This window comes from Stegodyphus dumicola, chromosome 5 (assembly GCF_044657685.1).
Source record: "Stegodyphus dumicola isolate Sdum_Otavi_A_Nest chromosome 5, ASM4465768v1".
NCBI lineage: Eukaryota > Metazoa > Arthropoda > Arachnida > Araneae > Eresidae > Stegodyphus > Stegodyphus dumicola.
Window position 1 is genome coordinate 151,139,179 of NC_140772.1, and position 21,543 is coordinate 151,160,721.

General features: G+C 31.1%; 1 protein-coding gene across 8 annotated transcripts in view; it reads right to left on the reverse strand.

The window, feature by feature from the left end:
• LOC118186506 (DNA repair and recombination protein RAD54B-like) overlaps positions 1-21,543 on the reverse strand; it is a 176,394-nt gene that overhangs the window by 2,849 nt on the left and 152,002 nt on the right. For 6 of the 8 annotated variants that reach the window (XR_015041298.1, XM_085817212.1, XM_085817210.1 and 3 more), the window contains 4 exons: positions 17,000-17,172; positions 16,799-16,912; positions 7,306-7,443; positions 959-1,027 (listed from right to left, as the gene is read on the reverse strand). Coding sequence is in view for 6 of the 8 variants with exons in the window: in XM_085817212.1 (XP_085673338.1) it covers positions 959-1,027; positions 7,306-7,443; positions 16,799-16,912; positions 17,000-17,172 (494 nt within the window). In the remaining 2 variants the exon portion in view is untranslated. Of the gene's footprint in view, positions 1-958; positions 1,028-7,305; positions 7,444-16,798; positions 16,913-16,999; positions 17,173-21,543 lie in introns of those variants that run through there. The other 2 variants (XM_085817209.1, XM_085817213.1) reach the window with 2 other exon arrangements.

Below are 21,543 nucleotides of genomic sequence, written 5' to 3' on the forward strand. Positions count from 1 at the left end.
ATGGCAGTGCATTATGAAAAATTATGACAAGCGATTCAAGATTTTTAGAGGCTATATCTGTAACTTGTATCTCTTTATTATCTTAACTAGATAAAGAGCAATCAATTCTTTCAAACTTCTATTAGAATAATAGATGCAATTTTGGCGGGTCTTGCGATTGGATAAGATGTTTTACTTTCAGATATTTAAGGCAGTGACAAGGTTAAAGCTCACAGAAAAATCCACACTGTGATGATTTCACGCATTACAAATGACTATACAGTCAAATCTGGCTATAACAAACTATGACAGACTAGAAATTTGATTCACTAGTGTTTCGCTATATCCAATTTGATAAGAATGGATTATCTTGCAAAAACTTGAATAATAGTAATTTTTAAAAAAATGATTAACATTGTTATATCAAATTTTAAAAAGAAAGCATTAACATTTTTTTAGTTATTATTAAGCCTAGCTATTAAATTTATTGTCCATTCTTAACCAGTCTGTCCAAAGTGTTTGGCAAATTCATTGGCCATTTTCCGAAACATTTGTTCAGATATTGGCAGATTACAGCTTTGAATAGTGAACCATTATGCTTCTTCAACATCCCTATGCTCCATGTTTTTCTGTGTTTTTCTGTTATGCAAACTTTTTCCACAAAGTAGATATTAGAGAATTACATTTCTTTCATATGATACCAATATAGATTTGGATAAACTGTATTTCTGGCAAATATCAATTTAGCTGAATCTATTTTGTATTTTTTTAATAATGTTCACATCTACAGTAAACAGAAAGCCATCTATAGTTCACCGATGACCAATGTGTTACTGAACATATTAATGTGGCTTATCTGGTAATCAAATAACTAGCGATTCTAAACATGATATTCTCATTGGATTGTTTCATTTCCTTTTCATAACATTAATAAAAAAGTAGGTAAATAGATTGACTTTAATATTATATAAATACTTACAATTATATTTTCATTTGATAATGGCCCTTTAATATGCTTCCAGTTCATCAACTCAGCCATGCTAGCATTCTGATAAAGACAAAAAAAAAAAAAAAAAAAGATAATTATAATGATTTAGAAAATATTAAACAGTTGAAAAGAAAAGATTTTCTGATGACCTTCACTCTAGAATCATATGTTTTACATTAAATATCTATATAAAAAATTTTCACTCTGTCAATAAAAGGAAAAGCATTGTAAATAAACACATAAATATTAATAATGTTTTTATGTTACAATTATACATTCATACATAAATATGATAAGTCAAAATGGCTGACGCATATAAAAATTACCTAATGATGAGTATGTGTATATTAAAATCTGTAAATACCAAAAACCAAAGCAACTATTGGGCAGATAAAGTTAAATTTATGAAAAATACGTCTATCTAAAATAGTCTATCTATGAGACTGACTGCAGTGCTTGTGGGGCTAAATTTTGGAAGTTAGTGATCTAAAAATGGATTTAAATTTGGAAATTAGCAGATCTTCTGTATACCTAGAACATTTATCCCCAAACTGAACTGAAATATTTAAATTCATTAGTATTCTTGGTTTATCACATTTTGAGGGAAGTATATTGCTTTTACTCATACTGCCTTTGAAAAATAAAACTCATATACAAAATTGTGCTTTAAAAACTTGAGGTACAAGAAAACTGGAAATAATCTAGACAGAGCTCTGGGCAAGTATTGCCACTGTGCAAAATATAAAATCTTAATTAATCTTCCACATAGCAAATTCTCAGAATATTACCATACAACAAAACATAAGACCTTAAATCTAACTTCGACATGCCTTTGCATGCCTCAAATACTTGAAAATGTTACCTTCAACAAATGTATTTTAAATCTTTGAAATTTAAGCAATTTATTATTGATCGAACAGTCTGTATAACACCATAATTAGTAGTTAAAACTACAATTAATGTAGCTTTAGCTATAATTCATAGCAGCAATAAAAATTACTACTCTCTGTAGTTAAAACTACAGTTAATGTTGCTGTAATTGCAGTTATAATATAATGGCAATTAGAGTTACAAATATGACTACAAAAACAGTTAAATTTTGGCTCAGCAATGACAGAGTAGGTAACACTTTTTAGTTGAATAGTTTTAGCGTGATTTAGGTTTGAATCATAGCAAACAATGTGGTTGTTTGGGTATCTGCATGATTTCCCTATGTAAAGAAAGTCTTCTTGACACGCATCTCTCTCCTTATACATTTTTCTTTTCTGATCTGTTTATACTTTTCTTAAGAAATTTACAGATATTTTATTCAAAATATTTCCTGCCTATACAAGCCACTTACAACAAAACTTATCTCAAAATTATTTAATGAGAATATGTGTTGTATTTAATATAGATATAATTTATTATTAATATCATTCTTTTAAGTTTAAACATTGCATTTAAACATATTGAACTAACAGTAAATGAATTTTGAATTAAATCTACTCCGTCGATAGCGCATAAAGCACAATAGAATAAATGCATTCTTTAAAGTTCACTGGATTTATTTACCATAGTGACACTTTGGCGCTATGTTCACTAAACAGCATTAACATTCATTTTATAACTCAAAGTGCACAAAAATTACATCAGAAGAAGGATTAGCACAAGTTCTATTCAAATACTATAATAAGTCAAAACGATGTATAAAAGAAATTAAACAAATAAAAAAGAAAGTTTTTCTCCGACAATTCAGTGTCTAAAGTGCATGCACTACTAATTCAGTTCTCACTTCGTGGCAAGGCAAAAATACTTAAAATACATAAAAACTCAAAATATTTTCATTAAAATTTGAAAGCTATAGAAAAGCATAAAACACCAAATACAGTTAAAACAATTAAAAACACAATTTCTACAATTAAAATTACAGTTTCTATGCCAAAACAAGCTAATAACTTAAATATTAATTCCAGAATGAATTAAGCATAATTTAATTTGCAATAATAAAAGACTTTCTTGTTACTTTGCTGTTGTGAAGCTTAGTTTCTTTAGATTTGCAACAAATCCACTGTTGTGCTAAGTTTCAAATGTAAACAAAGATGGCTGCCATGTTATTCAAAAATTAGGCTTATCCGCATGTAAAAAAACCTCTAAATTGTTGATAATTCCACAATTATTGCATTCAGGCATAAAAATCTTAACCAAAACAACATAATTCAATCATTTTTAAAGCAAAAAATGCACAATTTACAAACATATAAGAATAAAGAAACTGAGCTCACTGAGCCGAGTAACAAAGTGAATATATATATACTTATATATTTTTTGGTGCGACCGATTGCAACCCAAATGGTAAGTGCACATCTTCATGTTATAGCAGTCCAATGAACAAAATTTCAACATTCTAAGGCTACTCGTTTTTGAGTTATACAAGATACGTACGTATGTACAGACACCACGAAAAAATCTCTTTAGAATTTATTTTAAATCAGTTTTATAATTTTTTTTGGGAAAAGAGTCCTTTATTCTGTCCTTACGTACAGATATCATGCAAAACATCGTTAAATTGCATTTGATAGCGGTACAAATGAATATTTTTGTTGAAATAAGATATCCGAAATTTTTTGCAATTACAATACTTCCTTTTTACTTTGTACAAGGAAGTAAAAAGGACCAGTTTCGTTATAATAAGTCCTTTAAAAAGGCATCTCATTATCCAGAGGTAAACAGCCTTTATGTGCTTTATCTTAATCTAATAATTAAAATCTCTGTGTACATTAGCAAACACAGTAAATATACATATTTGCCTACTAAAATTATGCATATTTACAAGTGTTTATTTTACTTATTTTCTGAAAGTATGTGCAATATTTAATAAAGGACTATTTTGTAATTTATATTGCTGCTATGAATTGCAATACATACACAAGCAGGATCATGCGAGATGAAAAATACTAATATTTCTTTTTCAAGCTACTTTTCGTATCATTTAATAATTTATTATCCAAAATGCAAACATCTCAGATATGCTGTGTTTCACTATAAATTTTAATTATGATCACCACTTTCTAAGACTATTTAATGATAATTGTCAAGAGCAACTACTTTCATAATTATGTAATTACAATTACTTGCTACAATAATGTTGTAATTGTATGTAAGTTTAATTACATTGCAATTATTGGTATACATTTACATTAAATTACATTACAATATAAATGTAATTGCGATTACATTTTTCTCAATTATGCTCGAACTACAGTATGAGTGGCTAGTGCATAGATCAGGATGTCCTTTGGCCATATATGTGCACTTGTAAATTTCAAACTACCTGAAAAAGTATGTCTTGTATTACTGCCTCTTTCTTTATGCTGATGAATAGCATTAATGATAGCAGCCACAGTAGGATGAGAACAATCAGGGAAATGTAATGCATAAGACAGTGCAACCCCTCTTACCCAACCACTACATTCTCATATAAGAGAAGCATCTCTTAGTACTCCTCATTGGAATAACAGCCCTGTTCTGATTTAAAGATCCAGTTCAAACACTGTTTGGCAAAATTCCAGTACTGCCAATTTTTTATTCCTTTATGAGATATGATGTAGCATTTCTATTTGCACATTACCATCCATTCATCATTGTTTTGGAGGCAAATTTCATTTCAAGGTTTTATGCTCTTTGGACGTTTTATGCAAATTCTTAACCACTTGTGCTAAAAAGACGTGCCACGAACGTCGAGATGCTTTTGTCTCAAACCACGCGCAAAAATGAAAATAACGTGGTGCACATGTCGCCTAACAACGAGATTGTTTATTTCACGAGTTACAGCTCTGGATTGCACTCGCACATGCGGGCGTAAATAAGACACTTTACCGCTTGTTATATTGTAGCGCACGGTACCGCAACCATGAAGTTTAGTTGTAGCGCAAGTGGTTAAATGCTGTATTATTGTATATACATATATGTTAGTATTTCTTTCCAAGTTATTGTGTATGTAAAATGTAATTTCATATTAAATGGTGGCGCTCTATTTAATATGATCGAATTGTTTTTGCTATGAAATATAACACTTGCTTCTAGGAGTGTTGCAGTTAGTTTCAGAATATGACAAAATATAGTCATTTTGCTACTAAGAGACAATTCTGGCTTTCTGTTTTAATAAGTTATTTTGCTGTTTAAGGACCCTGTATACATATGCTACACATACACACAGATTGAAAATGACACATACACACAGATTGAAAATGAAATCCCTACACAAGGACAGAGTTCTGCTGGATAAAAGACAGTTGAGAAATACTTTTGCATATCTGAAAGATGACATCTCTTCAAATTTCATGTTTAGACGAGACGTTCTCAAGTTTTTTTTGCACCATGCACCCCCTTCACCACTGCTGGAAGTTGATTCCCTCTCCCCTCTTTTCTAAAACTTGAAAAATACATATCTATTTATTTAGATTATTTTTTTAACTTATTTTATTAATTAAACTACAAAAAGAATGTAAAAAGTTGATGAATACCAAAACTTGAATAAAAGTAGCTTTTTCATAAATAAAATCTAAATGCTAAACTGCTAAATGCACAGGTCGACCACATCCTCCTGAAACTATGAAATTCCCCCAGGAAAATTCCTCTTGGTTGAGAATCCCTAAGCTAGATGAATAAGTGTGGTGCTAGTACTGCCACTATGAACATACAAACCTAATTTGCTTTAAATGTGCGATGTAAATTTTGTGTGCTTTATTTATCATCCAGATTGGAAGTTGTGAGTGAAATTTTAGCCACAAATGCCTTTAAAGAGATGAAAAAGGCTCTATTAGCATCTTACTGAGTTTGAATGAGGCTATGTAATGGGGCTACATGAAGGTAGACTTTCTTTTGAAATACTGCAGAGAAACTTAGCAGGGATGTATCCACTCTGTAGCAGTGGTCAAGGGGAAGGTACCATCTCAAAAAAGCAGCGGTCTGGTCTCACGTGCCACCACTCAAACAGAAGACACACCATATTTGCTGTATATCTGTGGCACATCACTCTGTATCTGCAGCAGAGATTTTAACTTTTGTTGGCACCAGAGTAACACAGTGAACTTCAATAAATCTATTACTTGAGGGACAGCTCCAAATCAGAACCCCTGTAGCGGTCATATCACTAACTCCAAATCACTGCTATTTGCGACTTTGGTGGTGTCGAGCTAGAGCCCACTGGAGGGTGGAGTGGAGATTTGTTGTGTCCTCAGATCAGATCAGATCAGATCCATTTCTGCCTTGGATTACTGATGGTCATACAGTAGTTAGAAAAAAGGCATGTGAGTGATTGAAACCAAGCTGTCTTCAGTTGTTAGATGCATTGGACCTACACCAGGAGTTATGATTTGGGAAGCAATATCCTATGAAAGCAGGATCACTCTCATCATTATCCCACACACCTTGACAGCAAATGTGTACATCAGAATGGTGATTGCAGTGGTTGTGCTGCCATTCTTGAGCAATATTCCTGGTGACATTTTCCAACAGAATAATGTTCGTCCCCATACATCTGCTGTGTGTCATTCTAAATTAATAGTTGCAGTGTAGTTATGTATCACAAATGCATAAACATATGTAATACTATTAAGTAAAATCTGTCCAATAATATTTTATTTAACTTAAAAACTAATTGATTAATGCTATTGAAGCTCTCTCTCATTAAAGAAACATCCTAATTAGACATGATTTGGATGCTTTCAATTATTCTACTTCCAGCATTTACAATCTGCTCATGCATTCAACATATGTATAATGTGCTTTTTAAACAAAAATTATATGTGTACCTCTGTGCATATGTTAAATATTTTTCTATCTCATGGAAAAAATTATATAGTGCCATATATTATCTATTTTAATGAAATGTTATAAACATATATACACCGATTTTATTACTGCACGAATACCATTGACCAAGTAACTAAATCCACAAAATGCCAGTAGATTGTGCCCTCGTTTCTATTCTTACAGTTCAACTGGCTGGATGCATGAGCATTTCCTATTATGTTACATAAATATGTATTACTTTCTTATAGATTCCTGCACAAAGGTATCCCTCCTTACAAGAAAATACCTGATGTGCCATGCATCAAATAATCCAGTTTCATTAAATCGATTACAGAAGAATTAAAAAAATATTGCATATTAAATATCTCTTAAATAACTAGCTGTAAACTTAACTCCAATTTAAAAAAAGATATTGTTACAACTAAGAAAAATCCCAAAATTCAGTAATTAGCACTATTTACTTTTGTATGCTAAAATGGTGAATTTAGAATTAATAAATATATTTAAGTGTTTACTTTTAGCAAATTACATATCTAGCTCACCTGTGCCAATTGCAAACTGGTGAGATTATCTTCTATATTCCTTTCAGTCAATAAAGTAGATTGATCAGAAATCAAACACTGACATTTGATGAGGTCATGAGTTAGACATTCTGTGTTTTCATAAAGAGTAAATAAATCCTGTAAGAGGCAAATATCAGTGAAAAAAGGATTATGATAATGTAAAAAAAAAGTATATTTTTAAGAAAATAATTAAAGATAACAAAGATAATGAAAAAGATTAAGGATAATAGCATAATTAAAGATAAAATTATTTATACTCCAATTTGTTTCTTAAAAAAGAATAAAAAAATTAAACTTATAAAGAGAAAGAACAAAACTTTAAATACATAGAAAATGTGTTCAACTTCAAATAAAATTTACACTTTCAATAATTTGAAGTTATTGGTGTTGTATATCATGTACTATACATATACACCAGAATTCCCATTACTCTCACTCTTTGGAACCAAAGACTGCAAGAATTATAAGTCTTAAATTTTATTTACATCATAGCTCCCTCGGGGATGGGGGTAGCTAATACAGTTGAACAGCATTCTAGATAAATATATATATATATATATATATATATATTAGATTAGGAAAATGTAAGATTTTTAAGTTTCAACACATATTCCTTGGATTTGCAGGACCTTGTTGTGGTCTGGGGGCTCTGTGTCCTATAGGAGACAATCTAACACCGAATTTCCGCCAAATGTCAGAATATTTATTTAAAGTACAAACAGAGTCTGTTATTGAAAGTAATGAAATGGTCAATAAAGCTCATCTAGTAATAAGCCAGACAGAGGCTGCAGTAGATGAGTGCACAACGATTCCATAATGTGACCCTTCATAAAAAAATATTAAATGCATAAGAGTTCCTTTTTTGATTAATTGTTTTAGAAGCATTGGAGAATAGCTTGTTGATGGGCAAATTACAGGAGAGAAAGGAATTTTCCAAGTTTCTGCAGAAAGTAGTACTTACATTTGCCGACATCATAAAAGAATAATGAAATGTGGAGAAAAAGGGACTTCAAAAATCGGACAAAATAGAAAAGAAACAGGAATACGTCTTGTCGATTTATCCAATGAAGAATGACATACCTTCTGAAAAGAAAATCTGAAATAGTGGAAGTGGTAGATACTGCTAAACTAAAAATGGGAATTCAAAATACACGAAAAGTTAACAATGGAAGTCTTGTAGATGTTCAAATAAGAATGATACTGATAGATTGGATGAAGAAATAAAAGTAATTTCATTATTGAAAGATGATTTGCTGACCAAATCACCCATAAAGAAGAAATCAAAGGTAACATTGTGTAATATAGATGGTGAGATGAAATTAGATCAGAGATAGTGATAGATTATTCCTAATATGAGGGAAAATTGGTAGATTGCATTAGGTGGTTGGAATTCAGACAGAAAAGTGTAAGACTGTAGTTGTGGTTGGAAAGGTCAATCAGGTTTAGTATACATTTCTGCACATAGAAATTAAGTACTTATAAGGTGCATCAATGCAAACGAAAATAAAAAGATAAGAACCTATCAACAAATAGGAATGAATTAGAACTATTCTCAGAATGGTATTACAACTCCACTCTTGTAATACCATTCTAAGAATAAAACAGATCTGTAAATAGGATGCATTATTATTAAACATAATCTAATATTTAACATAACTACAAAGCAAATTCAAGAATAAAATCGAATTCATAAAATTTAGCAAGTAACTAGCATTAAGTTACCATATTTCTTGAAACATATACATTTTACAGCTACAATAGTCCTGCACATTTTAAAGAAGATGAGTGAAACTTTGTTTAAGATTTATGAACAGTTAGTTTTATGTTGCTTTTTCTTTTATGTCTCGTTTCATCAAGTACTCATGCAATCTGAAGGTTTATGCAGATTTGATGTCAATTGACATAGGTTAAACAGAGAAGTAAAATCACACCAGCCTGATTGGTTATTGCCACTGCTGCTCTTGCCTAGAAAGACAGAAAGCTGCTGATAATGTTGACATGGTTGCAAAGTATTGAAATTTAGTTGTGCTTTGTCTGAGGCAGTTAGTGTCATTGCTTCGAGTTGGAGTTGTAACCTAGTTAACACATTCTAAAGTTCTAGTAACCTGTTGAAGCATCAGAGGTGATAATTTGTTTTGTATTTGTTTTAAGTCTCATTAGCCGTAAAGAATAACATTTTATGTTAATTTTCACAATTTATGTTGTATCTTGTGTTCACAATAAGGATTAATAAAAGATGGTATTGTCATAAAATGTAGAGATAACTTCTGAGACTGAGCAGTTAGTTACAAATAATTAAATTAGATAGCTAATCCTGAGATTTTATAGATTTAAATTTATTATGGTTTTCTTAAATTGAACAAATTTGTTTAAAAAAGTACTATTAAAATCACAATCTTTACACTTTAAAAATAACAGATTATTGCATGTACAGTTTATAAATTTTCTAAAAAATATTAGAATAATTATACATTAAAAGCTACAAAACATGTATACTTTGTAGCAACAGCACACAACAGAATATTTATGCATCTTTTTAATTTAAATATTTTTTCAGATATTTTCGCTAATTCATATAAATGTCCTTCTATTTAAAATCTTGCTAAGTTTTTTTTGCTGCAATAAACAAACCAATGTTCCCATTAATCTCTGCTTCATTTCTTAATATTTGAACAATATATATACCTTTGAAGAACAATTTTCTTTCTCTTTATGCAATCAATATTCTTTCTCTATAAGCTTCCGCTTCAATTTAGAAGTTTCAGATTTAATTATAGATATCTGTTATTCTAAAAAGCTGCACGTATTTAGAATGCAAGTGCTAATTTTATTTTGTTTTTAAAAATATATGTATTGAGAATAATTATGAAATGATATACAGTCAGGGTTGCATGACAGCCAATGTGGCAGAAATTTTAGAACATAGTAAAGCACTGAATAACAAAATTTATGGATGGTAAAATTTTTAGAATTTAGGACAGGCAGTAAACAGCAGAATTTAAGACCCATAGAGATTGCATAAAGTGGCAAAATGTCAAGTATCAGCCCTGAGTATGGTCTATGAGATGAGTCTTTTAAATTGTCAAATTTCAATTTCTGAATTAATAGAAAACTTTCTTTCTACAGATTCAGGTTCATGTGACAAGATTAAAACCATTTTTGCAACTTTCCCCATGCTTGTATATAGTTAAAAGAAGAGAAAATAAGGAAAGATAAGCATGTTAGAGAGAAAGACTTCTAGGATCAAAAGCAAAAAATTCAAATAATTTTGTTTTCACCGTTCTTCCCAAAATTCTCAAAAAAAAAAAAAAAAAAAAAAAAAAAAAAAAAAAAAAAAAACACTGCTATATATATGTGTGTGTGTGAAATTTATCACAAACTTCCTGTAGACTACGAAGATATTTTTTCATTTTTTTTGAAATAGTTAGTCAATAATTTTGCCTTCGAATCCTTCTAAAGTTTCCCAGAGTGCAATGTAATTCGAGGGAAAAATTATGTGTGGTAACTCTGTAAGAGGGGGAGGGGGATATCAGAAAGTTTAAATGTAAAATGAATTTTACAGAGAAAACTGATACAAGTTTGAATATTCTGATATAATTGCATAGGAAAAAATGCATATCTTGAAAAAATATAAAGGATGACAAACCAAATTAATTTTTAAAAATAGCTTTTTTGCTTTTACTAAGAAATGTTTTGGGAATCATGCTTTAGAGTAGGGGTCTTCAACCTGTGGCCCGCTGAAGGCATTTTAGTGGCCCCACGTTTGAATTTGAAGAATTTGAAGAAATTTTAATTTCAAGAAAAACTGCCTTGTCAGCTTTTGTTGTTAAAAAAAAAACTTTTTTTTTTTCTCTTATTCCTGATATTTAAAACATTTTATTGACATGCCTGATATTCTCTGAGATAAAATTTTCTGAAAATGACAAATTTTGAAAATTTTCACTTTATCTTATGTAAAATGTGTTCCACCTGAACTTCAATTATAATTTATAGATCTACAGTGTGACTCTGCAGTAAAATGCAAGTTTCTTGAAAATCCTACATTAATTGATTTTTATTCGAAGTATGTGACCGAAGACAAGTATCCAGGAATTCGTAAACATGCACTCTTCATGTCTTCTGTCTTTGGCAGTGCCTACATATGTGAAGATCTTTTTAGTACAATGAAAATCCTAAAATCAAAAACAAGAACGCGGCTGACAGACAAACATTTGAAGGAAACTTTACGAAATGCAACAACACAGATTAAACCAGATATTGAAGCTTTAATCAAGCAAAAACAATGTCAAATTTCACATTAAAACTAAAGTAACTACCATCTCCCAACAGTATTGTAAGTTTTTTTCTTCTTTTTTATTGTAAATGCATTTTGTAACATCGTTCTGTACAATCATATTCATACTTTTTTTTTCATACTTAAAAAAAGTTTAAAACATTTTAATTCGATTTCCATTTGACTTTTTGGAACCAATGAATATATATGCAAATCTGTAACACTATCTCTTGGCTTAGAATCAATTGTAGTCTTGTTAAACAAACCTCCCTTTTTTATATAAATTTTTTGACTACACTATTTTTTTTGACAGACACGTGGCCCACGGATCTTTAAGACTTTATTGATGTGGCTCTCGGACGTGAAAGGTTGGATACCCCTACTTTAGAGTATTTATTATTATGTTTATTTTTCAGAATTAAAATGTTGCCAAATTGGAAAGTAATGTCACTTTAAAATATGATAGGGGAAAACAAAAATGTTTTACTTTAATATTAGTTCTTAAATGTAATTTAAAAATATTTTCATTATTTTCAAGATATTTACCATTGTTATGTTAGCTTAAAAAAGAAAAAAATTCATATAGCTCGAGATTAAAAATTATATATACATACAAGTTTGTCTTAAATTGCTACATTTAGTGTCGCATAACAAATGAATTCATATTCCCAAAAGGGAAAAGTTGTTTTTGATATACAGGGTGATTATAATTAAAGTTTAAGTTTAAAAACGCTATAAAAAAAGAACCACTGATGAAAATGATGTGAAATTTGAAAGGAATGTTATTGAAGAAGGCGGAAAGCGTATGGCAGAAGAAAAAATTTAGTTTCGAAAGTTAGCCACAGATGGCGCTGTAAGCGGCAGAATCACGACGAGAAATGATTCGTAAAACAATGGCTAAGGTGGAAGTTACACATTAAAACGTATTGACAAATTAGAATTGTTGAATAATTTTATTTGCATGACTGTACATGTCACATCGAAAGGGACAAATCGGTTTCAAGAGTTTTGTGGCGACGTACCGCATAAGAACCATTCATCAAAGAAGTTCGGAACTGTCGCGAGACTGGCGCAAAACATGTTCAATATGGTGTCCACCATTGTGTGCAACAAGTTGAAAGCGACAAACAGCATGTTCCACAACGGATCGCAGTGTCTCCGGGGTGATGTTCAGAATGTGTTGTGAAATGCGTGCCTTTAATTCCACTAATTTGCAATTGGAGCACGGAACACAACATCCTTCAGATATCCCCACAGCCAGAAATCACACGGAGTAAGATCAGGCGATCGGGACGGCCAGGCTGTAGGGAAATGACGGCTGATGATTCGAGCATTTCCGAAATGGCGCCTCAGCAGCTGCTTCACGGGATGTGCAATGTGCGGAGGAGCGCCATCTTGCATAAAAATGATTTCATACACACATCCATGCTGTTGCAGAGCTGGAATCACGTGGTTGCGCAAAAGAGACGCATACCTCTGACCACTGACGGTTGCGATAACAGGACCGGAAGCACCCGTCTGCTCGAAAAAATATGGTTGTAGGATGAATGATGCCATAAAGCCACACCATACCGTGACCTTTTCAGAATGAAGTGGTACAGGGTGCGTTGCCAATGGATGTTCTGTTGCCCGTATTCGACAATTCTGGGTATTCACGTATCGTGTCAGATAAAAATGGGCTTCATCTGTCCACAAAATTTTCCACGGCCATTCATTATCCACTTCCATGCGAGCCAGGAATTCTAACGCAAACGTCTCCCTAGCTGTCAGGTCAGACGGAAGCAACTCCTGCACATAGCCAATTTTGTACAGATAGCATTGCAGGATGTTTCGTACAATTTTCAGCACCGTGCTCGTAGGCCTGTCCAATTCGGACAATTCCTCGTGCACTGCACGGTTGCACACCACCGGCCGACCCCTCCTGTAATGCTGGGGCCACTTCTTCAATTACCGTCGAATGCACTCGTTTTCTCCCTCTACCAGACTGCACATCAAGCGAACCTGTCGTTTCGAATTTTTGCATCATTTTCTTTAGAGCTACGACACTCATTGGACCAATGCCTTCTTTTATACCCTTCAGTGTCCTGAATTTTTGCTGAGCTACTCTTGCACAATCATCATTCTTGTAATACAGCTTTACCAGCAGAGCGCGGTCCTGCAGTGAAACACCCATGGCGAACGTCTGAGACGCAAAATGAGGAACAGCCTGGTACCTGACGGCTTTATAACACTGAAATTTAATTAACATTTTAATTTACGTCTTCTTCCGCTTGCAGCGCCATCTGTTGCTAACTTTTGAAACTAAATTTTTTCTTCTGCCATACGCTTTCCGCCTTCTTCAATAACATTCCTTTCAAATTTGACGTCATTTTCATGAGTGGTTCTTTTTTTATAGCGTTTTGAAACTTAAACTTTAATTATAATCACCCTGTATTTTCTGAACTATTCAGTTGTAAAAAAGAAATAATTTTAAAATGTTTATATTTCGATCGAGGTAGGGATTTGAGTACTGCACCATTTATATTAGAAAATTACAAACTGAAATGATAAAACCATCATATATATATTTGTCAATGAAACACCAGAAAATATTCCTCTAAAATGTTAATTCAAACATAAAGTGGCAGTTGTAAAAAACAGAGAAAAATATCAGATATTTTCAATTTTGGTCAAAACTAAGCATTCTTAAGCACCAAAAATTGTTAAAAAAAAAAAAAAAAAAAAAAAAAAAAAAAAAACTAAGGTTTTTTAAGGACCGCACAAACCCTGTCAATCTAAGATAGGTTTGAGTAAGTAATGGATAAAAATTATTTAAATGTCACTAGATATTTCAAGTCACAAGTTGCAATGATATAAAAATTGAAATAAAGAATAAAATATTTATATCTAATAGATGTTACTATGGTCTTAAAAAACAACTTAAATCCGAACTAATCAACGTAAAAACTAAATTAAATTTATATAAAACTTTAATAAGGCCTGTTGCCATTTACGGAAATGAATGTTGGATACTTAGCAGAGAAAGACCTGATATCAACTTTTGAAAGAAAAATCATATAAAAGATCTTTGGACCGGTACGACAAAATGGCATGTGGAGGATTCTCTCTAACCATGAACTATACGGAAAATATTAGAAATATGATGAAGCTGATATTGTGAGAATCGTACAGGCATCTAGTATCAGATGGCTGAGCCATGTGTTTAGATATGATGATGCATTTCCAACCAAAAAGATAACCTTTTCAAAAATTGAAGGAGCAAGATGAAAAGGAAGACCACCCACTAGATGGATAGATAATGTTGAGCAAGATTTATGGTTCAACTGATGGAATGCTGTTGCACCAAATGGGATCAGGTGGAGGAAACTTGGAGAGACAGCCTTGGCCTGTAACAGGATGTGGAACTTATGAAGAAGATATGTCAAGTGTCAAGGTTTTGGACATTTGCAGTCAAGATGTGATAAAAAGCAAATATGTAGTCATTGCTCAGGATTGGAGAATAACTATAAGAATTATTCTAATGACACAGAACGCAGTAATTGCAAAAATGCAAATTTGAAGTATAAGCTGAAGCTTAAAATGAATCATTCTAGTTTGAATTTACAACGTACATATTTAAAGCGGCAAGTAGAGCTGTTAGTTCACAGAACTGATTATGGTTAATATTCATTTTTGTGAAGAAATTCAAGTTGGTTATTAGTTCAGGCAGACTCTGTATGTGGACTTGAGTTGAAAAATTTGTCATTTCAAACGGGTCAAATAAGCTAATTTGGCATGAAAGTTGTTTGAAAATAAAAAGGTAAAATAAGTATTTCAAGGAACTGAGTGTGATTATGTTTAACGGAACATGATTGTATGAACGACATATTTTGAACAAGTAGTTCTTATATGTTATGTACATATATTAGCTACCTTAATGCACTGTTATGATACTTTTTGATTGCTCTATATAACCATTTAAGCATAAGTTGTTTGTATGTCAAGTAGTACATTTGTTTATTAATAAAGATATTTGTTGACACACCTAATGAGTTTTCCTGTTGCTTAAGGAGTGTCTGAGGTATGGTGAATGTATATTAATCTATAATTAAATAATATAATTAAATAAGAATAGTTTCATTGAGCCTTGCACATGCAAACTAGGCCAGAGGAGTTAAATACTAGTCTTATATTATAGCTGACAATCTTGAAATATTAAAATTATTTTGAGTAGGTTTTGCAATACACAGCAGAACCATTTTAAAAGAACTCCAAATTGAGTCAAGTTCTCTTTATAATTCATTATTTAAGTAATTCAACTACTTATCATATGATTCTGATGTCAAATATATTATATGATTAATTCTTCAGCTAATTTAGTTTTGAAAATTTTTTCTACACTTTTACGCTGAGGAAATCCTGAATAGGGATCCTCTTTAATTTACCAAAATACTTTAAAATATGGCGAAAATAAAATTAATAATTAATGCATATATTACTGTGCAGATAAACTATAAATTTACCAAATACTGATGTAAAACAAAATGAAATATACATATTTACTGATTAAAGATTGGTTGAATCTTTATAAAAATCCTACAGATCTCTATAGAAAGTTAAGACATTTCAGCCTTTATAAATTTTAATAAAGAATGTTATGCTTAAAATCACTAGGGAGAGTAAAATTTACACAATTTAAACATCATTAATTCAGTAAATTTCATTAACATTGAAAAACACTTTCTTTAGTAAAGGCTAAACACTAATTACCGGGAGATTTGGTAATCTATTGGAAATGTGATGATAAACTGGAGGAATTGGCAGCTATGTTTGTATTACTCCCTTTCAAATTTATATATTCAGCCTATATTGTTTGCACGTAAATGACTAAATAAAAGTGAATATATAAATAAGACACTCATACATTAGGAATTACTTAATTAAGATTTATTGAATATAAACTTCTTATACTTTTCTAAAACATAAGCACATACAAAGAAAATAATGTCAGCACAAAAAGGAAAAAAAAAAAAAGTAATTTTTGTGTATGGGGGGGATAAAGATTGAAATTCAGATAAAAAATGCTGCTGATTATAGAGTTGTTCATTTTAATATCTAATTTGTAGAAATTTAAAATATTCTTATTTTATACTTCTAAATCATGTAATAATCTCATATGTTGATAGTATTTAATTATTTTTATGTGAGTAAAAATGATACCTTTAACTCATTTTGAGAAAATTTAAATTTTTCTGCAGATGATGGATTAAGAACAGTCCCACTCAAACACTGCTTAGATACCTGCCTTTGATAAATTTTTTCTTCAATTGTACCCTAAAAAAAGCACAAGGAAACCAAAAACGCATAAGCAACATATCAGTGTAAAGAATTAAAATAGAAGAAATTGTTTTCATCACTTACTGTTGTAAGTAATCTATAAACATAAACAGAATGCTTCTGACCATCTCTCCAAATGCGTGACATTGCCTGAAGATCATTTGCAGGGTTCCAGTCAATGTCATATAAAAGAATGCGTGATGCTCCTATTAAGTTCAAACCTACACCACCAGCTTTAGAACTAAGTAGGAATATATCTAAAATTGGTAAAAGAATGGATTAGAATAGAGCTGAAATATGTGTGAAAACTATTCTCACAGTAGAACTTCAATCATCTGGATTTAAAATTCAGAATACCAGGCATTCACATCACTTGTTCTTTAAAGATGAAGTAAAACTAAATATACTGTTAATTTGTTTCAACAATTTAAATATGTTCTTACAATTACATAAAACACATATGTATCTTACACATTATGCAAGACAACACAGTACGCATTAAAAAATAGGTCAACGTGATTTATAAAAAAAGAAAAGGAAAGAAGGGAAAGGTGGGAAGGAATTAAAATAGCAGCAAACTTTTAGACTATAAACATTTATGTTATTATTTTATAACTATAAAAAAACGTAATTAATAGAAATATGGTTTGTATATTGTTTTATGCAACTAAAAATAATTTCATTGCATAAATTTAAGTACAGTAAAAATCAAAATAATTTAATTTTAGAACCTATATAAACAAAATTCAATTTCACGATTTTATTTTGATTGAACGAGAAATGGGTTATATATTTAGGTTAAAAAACATAATTTCGATGCTCAATACCTTGAAAAAGTGCATTTTGTTTTAAAGAAATAAAAATATTTTACTATGGAATATTTGTTGACATAAAATACAATAAATGAAAACATAAAATTATCTTACTTGCAATACAAAAAGAGTCTAATTATACCAAACTATCTGGATAGGCTGTCATTCAATTTAGTTCTGATATTTGGAGTTCTACTATATATACATTGCTGGACAATTGATAAGGGTGGATCTTATTAATTGTGGATTGCAATATAACATTAAGCAATGGTGGTAGCTAATATAAAATATTGTTGCCACACTGTTTGGACATTAAAAAAATCGACATTTATTGCTCAGGAAAATACAGAAGCTTTTGAAAAAGATATATATATATATACAGTCAAAAGTCGTTAATTCGGACACCCATAATCCGGACCTCAAAGCTACAAACTTTCTGCGCATGCATCGACCGTAAGATCTTTACGGCTGCGAATTTGCGTGTGCGCGTGCGCAAAATACGTTTACGAATGCACGTTTAATGTATAACGGACGGGATAAGCTAAGTTAAAATTATCTAATTATCTATTTCAGTTAATGTTGCAGATTGCGTTGTTCCTTAATCTTCGAATTGGATCCGGCTTATTATTTTTTGCAGACTGTTAGAGCAATTTTATAAAAGTAAGCTTGAACTTTCGATTATTTCAAATAGAATTTCCGATATATATTTACTAATATGTAAAGGATATACAAAGCGAAAGTATCTTTCGGAGTCCATTAAACAAAAAGTGGAATTTCTGCAAAAAATGGATAAAGGCATATCCTTTATTTATCTAAACTTTAACGTTTGTTTATCTAAACTTTGTTTATCTTTAACGCGGCGGACCGCAATGAATTGGAAGTTGATCTGTCAACACTATCCTTATCTTAAGAGCAGATGTTTTTATTTTATTTGGCTTATAATTGCTTACTAAATGTGGTATTCCCTCTCGATGTACTCCGTCTTTGATATGATTTAAATCAAATGCCTCGTCATTATAATTCGCTTCCGATAGCGAAGAAAGTAACAGAGGTTATTGAAAACGAAAAAATTTCAATTGACAAATTAGTCGGTATTCTCGACACAGCAATTAAAGGACTTCAACAGCGGAACTTTGTAACTGAACAAGAAATTATGTCTGTTTATGGAATTAAAGAGAATGTATTATCACATAAAAAACGAAGCAACTTAAACAACTTACATTGAAAGAAATGTTTAATAAAGTAAACAAATAAATATTAAGTTGTTTTTTTTTTTTTTTTTTGTAAATTTTGATACCCTTTAGATCATAATTGTTCTTTATTTCGTAAATTACCGTCTCATATTTTTAATTTTATAATTTCTGCATGCCATTTTACCAGATTTAAACTGATGATCTATAATCCGGAATCGCCGAAGTCCCGACGAGTCCGGATTAACGACTTTTGACTGTATATATATAAAGAATCCGTGTACACTACGACTTCCTTATAGGGAATATTAAATAACACATATTTTTTATCTTCTTCCATTTAAACTTATTTTCTCGAATTTCATTAAAGATATATTTCTCATTCAATTACTCTAGTTCTCACTTCACAACAAGGCCAAAATACATAAAAAACTCAAAATATCTATATTAAAAATTGAAAGATATAGAAAAACATAAAACACCAAATACAGTTAAAACAATTTTTAAAAAATTTTTTTTACCATTAAAATTGCAGTTTCTATGCTAAAACAAGCAATTCGGCAAGCAGGCAAAGAGGCAGATTTTTCGGTGTACAAAACTGAAAGTTTACGTTTGGTCTCACTTGGCAAAAAGACACTGAAGGGGTAGAAACTGACTTAATTTGTTGTGGACGCTATGCTGAGTCAATATATTATATAATTTAATAACTTAAATAATCATTCCAGAATGGATTAAGCATAATTTAATTTTGCAATAATAAAAGAATACCTTACTTTGTTGCTGCAAAGCTTAGTTTCTCTAGATTGTCAACAAATTCACTATTTTGCTAAGTTTCAAATGTAAAGAAATATGGCCGCTATGGTAAATAAATTAGGTTTAGCTGCATTTAAACAACTTTTAAACTGTTGATAATTCTACAAGTATAACATGCAGGTTAACTAAAGGCATAAAACCCTTAACCGGAAGATAAGAACAACATAATTCAATCATTTTTAAAGCAAAAAAATGCACAATTTACTAACATATAAGTATAAAGAAACTGAGCTGAGTAACAGATAGGATATATACATATATTTATATACTTTTGGTACATCCGATTGCAACCAAAATAGGAGATGCACAACTACATGTTATAGCAGTCCTATATACAAAATTCCAATGTTCTGAGGCTACTCGTTTTTGAATTATGCAAGATACATACGTATGTACGTACAGTCACCACGAAAAGAAGTCTTCAGTTTAAGTCAGTTTTTTTAATTCTTTTGGGGAAAAAGAGTCCTTTATTCTGTCCTTACATACAGATGTCATGCAAAATCATCGTTAAATTGCATTCGATAGTGGTCAAAATGAATATTTTCTTTGAAATACAATACCCAAAATTTTTCACGATTACAAAACTTCCTTTTTTACTTCATACAGGGAAGTAAAAAAAAGGTGTTCTTTTAATGCTGTGCATAGAGAAATTGAAAATGCACATGAATGACAGCAGGCATCTTTGAGAATGATGCGAGTACGAGATATGTCCACCATGGAATGCAGCTTTCCACACATATTATAATGTTTTGCACAACATTAACTAGCAGCTGTTAACCCTCCAAGTGGCCGAGCCGTATATATACGTTCAATTAAAATTGTGCTCTAAGCGGCCAGCAAGCATATATACGTCCAACCCAAATCCTCTTCTAAGCGCCCAGCAAGCATATATACGTCCAACCAAAATCTTGCTCTAAGCGGCCAGCAAGCATATATACGCTCGCGTTAGAATTTCTTTCCCCCAGCAATTTCGACGGGAGTGATTGCACTAATTGGCCCCTGCTGGGAAGGGTTTCGCTTTTCTGAAATTTAGCTTGTTATTTTGGGGTTGCTGCACATAACTGTTGAGTCGCCAAAAATCTATGTTTTGTTCGAATTTTTAACACTGCTATCGAATTAGCCAAGACAGCAGAAATACTTTCAACACGTACTGAAAGTAAAAATGGAATTTATTTCTTCATCTAATATCTAAAATGGAGAATAAAAATAATTGAATAATAACCGCTCTTCAACTAAAATCTGGTTTAACAGTTTGAAGCTAATATATAAATCCAGAGAACTTACTCAAAGTTCCTATTTTTTAATTAGAATTGACTATCCGCAACACAATAAGTTGAACAGAATCATTAAAATAAATTTCAAAATGTTAATTATTTAACGTACCTTAACATTTAATGAACATTTGTTTTAATAGAAGCATATCGGTATTGTATTGAAAATTTATATATACAAGAGATGTTTTAATGACAGACTTTCGACAGTATAAGGCTGACATTAACGTTATAAACAAAGAAACATCTTTATTTTCGGAAATACTAGAATAATAAACATGTTACAAGAATTTTAAATAATCGTAAGCTTTAAACTGATACTCGTTGAAACCAGGGCTGACGTCACAGCAGGAGCGGCAGAATTAAAAGGCGGGAAAATTTTTAGAATTTAAGAAAAACACTGAGCAGCAAAATTTAACAGCACAATTCATTTCGTCTAGGCATTTTGTGTTGGTTCACCACAAATGTCTGTTTCACTTTTCAAACTGTTGCCATCAAATATTACAGCCCTGTATTATATTTAAAGAAATTAAATAATGAAG